Genomic DNA, 6,192 nt, shown 5'->3' with positions numbered 1-6,192 from the left:
CGGAGCAAGACAGAGGAAGGAAGAGGGAGAGGGAGGGGAGCCGTCGTGTTCAAGCCGCCCGTCCACGGTTACCACAGCCTCGAGCGGAGTCAGATTCAGTCAGAAGAAGGCCAAGGATGGTGCGAGGCAGTGGCAAGGAAGTGGCCAGAGGAACGGCCGCGCTCGCACTGATTTTCCTGCCCCTTCTCACAGGGACCAATTAGCTTCAAGCGCCGCCTCCTGCGGCAGAGGCAGGCGACCAATGCCCTTCGAGATCCCGCACGGCCGGCCGCCCCTCCCCCGCCGCCGCCTTCTCCGCGCGCCAAGCTCTCAGGCCAGCCAATGGAGCTTCGAGTTGAGGCTCCCGCCCCTCCCCCCGCTGCCCTTCCCGGGCTGTTCGCCCCCTTCTGCGGGGTGGGGGGGTGGCCAATGGGGCATCGAGTATCGCTCCAGATGGAGGCTGGCCTGGCCCCCGCCCCGCCCCTGGACGTTGACCCCGACTCCTTTGGCACGTGCAGCCTCGCCCTGTAGGCCTGTGCCCCCAGCCTCCATTGCTCTAGGGCTCGTCTCTGCGTGGAAGCCAGTGTTTTCTCCCATTTTTCTCCCATTTCTCTCCCAGTGCCTCAACTCCTGAGCTACGCTTCTCCTTTTGTGTGTCTCCCCAACCCCGTGATTTCCCCTTTTCCTTACCAGGTCCCACCTTTTCCGGTCAGGCCCCTTTCCTTGTGTCTCTTCCCGTCTGTGTGTCAGTTCTGATGTTCTTAACCTCGACCTTCCCTTTCTCTCGGACTCTGGCTCTCTGCTTGTCAGTCCTGCTGGTTTTCATACCCACCTTCTCCCCGTGCATCATTCGCTGGTCGTCAGGCCACCGTCCCCGCTGTCTTTGCTTCCGAGAAGCCCCTAGTTGTTGTCTTTCCGGCCTTCTCTGCCCTGCGTGTGCATCTCCCTCTTGGATTTCACCTCTCTCGGGGCTCCCCTCCCTGTGTATCTCTGTTAGACCCATCTCAGGCTTTCCCTCTCCCTCCTGTCTGCGTTGTCCCCTTTTCCCGTGCATCCTGCCCAGTCTCCTTTTCTCTTTCACCCTTTGAGATCGTTCACCCTGAGAGCCCGGTCTTTGTGCTCCACTCCTCATTTTCCTGCCCCTCCACTTGTGCTCTCTCTGCTGGTCCTCCTTTGTCTCCCTGCAAGGTTCCATTCCGTCAGTTAGCTCCTCCTTCTCTCTCTAGGTTTGTCTATTGTAGGGGTGACGTCCCCTCTGACCACTTCCTTGAAGATTTCATTTTAGTGTTTTCTGGTTGTGTCTGCACTTGTGCTCAGATTATTGGGTTCTGTCGTTTTGCATCCCAGGTGATATGTGTCATCTTCTCTGGTTGGCCTAACCGTTCTATGTGATCCTTTGTTAGCCTCATTTCCCCCTTCCATGTCCCATCTTTTCTGTGCATCTTAGCCTCTTTGTTTGGCACAGATCTCTGTGTGTGGCATTCCAGGCAGAAAAGGGTGGCAGAAGTGACCTCTAGCTGGACTACTGTGCAGGGGAGCCATACTAGATAAAATTGGAAAGGTTGTTTGGGGCCAGTCTGGAGGGTTGGGTTTGGGGGAGCCTTGAAAGCCAGCTAAAGAGGTTAAACTTGATCCTTTGGGAGGGGGGGAGGGAAGGGAGCCAACATTTACAGAGTGCTTAACACTTGCCCAGCACTTTATATTAGTAATCTTATTAACCGTTACAATGACCCTGTGGGATGTATTTTCAATCTATTTTATAAATAAGGAAGCAGGCTCAGAATTCAACAAGTTACACACAGCTGTTAGTGGAGGGATAAAGATTCCAACCTAGGTCTATGAACTTTGTACTCTCTTCTGCATTGTTTTAGTTAGTTATTCCCACTAATTCCCATTCCCCACTTTCATTCCCTAACCCTCCCAGAGGCAGTCAGTCTAAGGTAGTTAATGTGTATCTTTTGGTTTGTGTGTGCTCTTGCAAGATGTGTAGTGTTTTATGTGTGTGAGTTTTTAATTTATGCCAATGATGTTATGTCATTTACTAAAAATAATTAGTTCTGCGCTTTTATAGTCTATCCATGTACAAATCATGTGTACATCTAATCAGTTGCTTCTAGCTGCCATGTGATGGTCTGTGGTGTGCCTTCCCTGAGTGTTACCATTCACCTGGTCTCAGGGAGGGACGCTCTCATTGCCTCAACTCACTGTCACCACAATAATGTTGCATCCTCATACATGTTCCTTTGTAGAAGAGGGTGGAAATTTTCATTATGTATATATATAGGGTGTACCAGAAATGAGTTTTTATAAACCTAAGTTGATTAAGTGTTGTCAGATTCCTCCCTTAAATGCTGAGACACTGATCAGAATTCTCAACTCCTCTGTTCCTCGGGGTCCAAAAGAGGGTCTTATCTCCACCCCATGAGCAGCAGTGCACGAGGGTCCCTTTATCCCCACAGTCCTGCCAACATGTGTTTGTTTCCAGCTTTCTGGTCTATGCCAGTCTGACAGATGTACGTTTGGTATATTGCATTTCCTGGATTACTGTTGGGTTGGAGTGTCTCTTTATACGTTTGTTAGCCTTTCTTGTTTGCTCTTCTGAGGATTGCCTCTTCATGTGCTTGGCCCATTTTCCTACCAGGGCTGTTCTCTTTTTCTTGTTGCTTTTCAGGAGATTCTTGGCCATTTTTGTTAGTTTAAGCCATTGCATATATTCTTCTCATGCCAATTTTGGCATTTCATATTATTTTAGATATTTATCTCCTTCAGAATTTCAAATTTATAAATGTAGAATTGTTAATGATACTTTTATGATTTAAAAAACATCTGATGTCTGTCATTTCCCATTTTTCATTCTGTATTTTATTTGCATCTTCTCTCTTGATCAGATTTGCCAGAGAACGGGCCGGCCCGTGGCTCACTCGGGAGAGTGCGGTGCTGATAACACCAAAGCTCCAGGTTCGGATCCCATATAGGGATTGCCGGTTCACTCACTTGGGAGAGCGTGGTGCTGACAACACCAAGTCAAGGGTTAAGGTCCCCTTACTGGTCATCTTAAAAAAAAAAAAAAAGGTTTGCCAGAGAACTATCTTATTAATCTTTTTAAAGAATGCATGTTGGTTTTTTGGTGATAACGATTTGCCAGAGAACTATCTTATTAATCTTTTTAAAGAATGCATGTTGGTTTTTTGGTGATAACATTTGTTGTTGTTATTGTTAACTATTTCTTTGATTTCTGCTATCATCTTTATTTCCATTCTTTTTTGGGGGAGAGAGCTTGCTTTGTTGCCCCTTATAATTTAGGAGGGGGTTTGCTTTGTTGCTCTTGAGCTAATTCATGAACATATTTATTTTTTAATCCTTCTTGTTTCCTGATAAATGTATTTATTCAATTTTATTTTTACTAAAAAAAATTTTTTTTTTGGCAGCTGGACTGTATGGGAATCTGTACCCTTGATCTTGCTGTTATAACACTGTGCTATAGCTGATAATTGTATTTAAAAGTATAAATTTATTTCTAAATACTGCTTTAGTTGTGTACCAAATTTTGTTGTGCAGTTTAATAAAAAGCTTTTGATTTTGAAATGATTATTGGCTCACGGGAAGTTGTGAAATGATACATAAATCCCTTAACCCTTCCTCCAGCTTCCTTATGGGAACATCTTCTATAACTGCAGTATGTGAGCAGGAGATTGATATTGGTACAATACTCTTAACTACTGGCAGCTGGACTGTATGGGAATCTGTACCCTTGATCTTGCTGTTATAATACTGTGCTATAGCTGATAATTGTATTTAAAAGTATAAATTTATTTCTAAATACTGCTTTAGTTGTGTACCAAATTTTGTTGTGCAGTTTAAAAAAAAGCTTTTGATTTTGAAATGATTATCGGCTCACGGGAAGTTGTGAAATGATACATAAATCCCTTAACCCTTCCTCCAGCTTCCTTATGGGGACATCTTCTATAACTGCAGTATGTGAGCAGGAGATTGATATTGGTACAATACTCTTAACTACACTAGAGAACTTATTCAGTTTTCAACAGATTTTACATGCACTGTGTGTGTGTGCGCATGTGTGAATGAGATATGTAGTATGCTTATTATTCAGTTCTAAATACTTTTTAATTTTCCTATCAAATCAAGGGTTATTTAGTAATATGTTGATTAACTTCCACACACACAGGAGCTTTAAGTGTCCGTTTGTTGTTCCGATCTCATTGCTTTTGTCTGGAGAACAGCCTATGTAATAGTGATACTTTGGATAAGGCATTGTCCTCTGCTCAGCACTGTGTCCCATGGGAGGACCCAGGTGGGAGAATGAGGGTCGTGCTTTGAGAAGCAAACATGGTGGGTGAGGATTAGATTAGAGGGGAGACTACGGAGATGGGAGTACCTGAAGGTCTTAGGGAGCCTGCATCACAGAAAATGACACAATCAACTTTCTGCTTCAAAAACATTGACCCAGAGGCAGGTGGACAAAGAATTCAGGACTGACAAGAACGGAGCTTGGGACCCAGACTGAAGAGTTTCCAGACTGACCTCTAGCATCCAGGATCCAGACGCAGGACCATGGGACCTCAGTGTATGAGACCTGTGCAGCTGCTCTGCCTCCTAGGGGCCATCTCCACTCTGCCTCGTAAGTCCTCGGGCTGGGTGTTATAAGACCCAAAAAGTTGGGAGGCTGGATTCATGTCACAGGGGGTACGAGAGCTGGATATCTGGGTCCCTCAGGGGACAGGATGTGTGAAGATTGAGTTTTTGATTGACAGGTCAGGGGCGGAGAGGGTGATGTGAGGGGCAGATGACTGGAACAGCATTCTCTCTTTAGGGTCTGGAGCTCTTTTGTGCTATGAAGCAACTGCCTCAGCCTTCAGAGCTGTTGCTTTCCATGATTGGAAGTGGCTTCTGATGAGGAGCATGGTGTGTAAGCTGAGAGAGGGCTGTGAGGAGACGCTAGTGTTCATCGAGACAGGTGAAGTGGTGTGGATTTTATACATTTTCATGCTCTTCTGCCCCCTCGCTCTACTCCCAGCACCTAGGACTGGAGTTCCTGATATTTACGTCATTATATGTTTGGGGATAATATCAGACACTGGAAGGAGAGGGGCAGGGCCGAGCTGGTTGTGGTGTGAGCTGGATAAGACTGCAGAATGGAGTTGGGCAAATCCTCAGAGGAGGGGACAATCTGGGGGAGAAGAAATGGGTGATCACAAGGGAGAGAGGAGCAGAGTGGCTACTGCAGGGAAAGGAATGAGGAGATACAGATGCAGATCCCTCCATCATCTGACCCCAAAGAAGCTGCAGTGAGTGAACACTGGGGAGAGTCAAAGCTGGTGATGGGGCAGGGTGGGCACAGGAAGAGCAGGAGGGAGGGTGGGATGGTAGACACTGGGTGAGGCCAACAACACTGATCAGAGCTCTCTAATCCTCTGTTCCTCAGGAACCACAAAGGGAGTTGTGGGTTTTAAAGGCTGCAGCTCAGCCTTATCTTACCCCCCGCAAATCTCCTACCTCGTTTCACCGCCTGGAGTGTCCATTGCCTCCTATAGCCATGTCTGCCGGACCTATCTCTGCAACAATCTCACCAACTTGGAGCCTTTTGTGAAACTCAAGGCCACAGATTCCAAGTCTATAGCATTTTCTTCTCATAATTGCCCAACATGTGTGGGACAGCACACTAAGGAATGCCTACCAAATTTTGTCACCACCAGTTCTTGCCCCTACACCGCCCCTAAGTGTTACAGTTCCACCTTAAAATTTCAGGCAGGTGAGAGGAGAGGAACTTTATCAAATCCTTACTCTATGCCTTGTGCTGTCTAGTGCCATTGTGTCTCTGAGAGAGGCTGGTAGGATTTTGAGATGGGATTGGGGTTGCAGGGGACCAGGCACATGAATTGTGAGGAGGAAGGGGTAAGTCTCTGGTGCCTAAGTCTCTGGTGGGAGAGCAGGATCCTGGTTTGCAAGGGGCCTCTGGGAAGAGGGCAGGGCTCTTGAGTCTTGGAAGTGTTCCAGACTCCTCCCTCTCTTACAGGGTTTCTCAATACCACCTTCCTCCTCATGGGCTGTGCTCGTGAACATCAAAAGATTTTAGGAGATTTTCAGTATATTGGGAGCATCAAAGTGACTGAGGTCCTCAACGTCTTAGAGAAGTCTCAGATTATTGATGCAGGTTCTTCCAGTCGAGATCCTGCTTGGGGCATCCTCTTAGGC

At 46.8% G+C, this 6,192-nt stretch overlaps 1 protein-coding gene across 1 annotated transcript in view; it reads left to right on the top strand.

The window, feature by feature from the left end:
* Positions 1-4,433: 4,433 nt before the first annotated feature.
* Positions 4,434-6,192, top strand: part of LYPD4 (LY6/PLAUR domain containing 4) — a 2,538-nt gene continuing 779 nt past the window's right edge. Inside the window, exons 1-4 of the mRNA XM_008590770.1 lie at positions 4,434-4,618; positions 4,811-4,954; positions 5,423-5,749; positions 6,014-6,151. Coding sequence (XP_008588992.1) covers positions 4,552-4,618; positions 4,811-4,954; positions 5,423-5,749; positions 6,014-6,151 — 676 coding nt within the window. The 5' untranslated portion in view covers positions 4,434-4,551. The remainder of the gene's footprint in view (positions 4,619-4,810; positions 4,955-5,422; positions 5,750-6,013; positions 6,152-6,192) is intronic.

The sequence above is a fragment of the Galeopterus variegatus genome, unplaced genomic scaffold (assembly GCF_000696425.1).
Source record: "Galeopterus variegatus unplaced genomic scaffold, G_variegatus-3.0.2 Scaffold6355, whole genome shotgun sequence".
In the NCBI taxonomy this organism is placed as follows: domain Eukaryota; kingdom Metazoa; phylum Chordata; class Mammalia; order Dermoptera; family Cynocephalidae; genus Galeopterus; species Galeopterus variegatus.
Note: the sequence above shows the minus strand (reverse complement) of the source record. Positions and strands in the feature narration are given on the sequence as shown.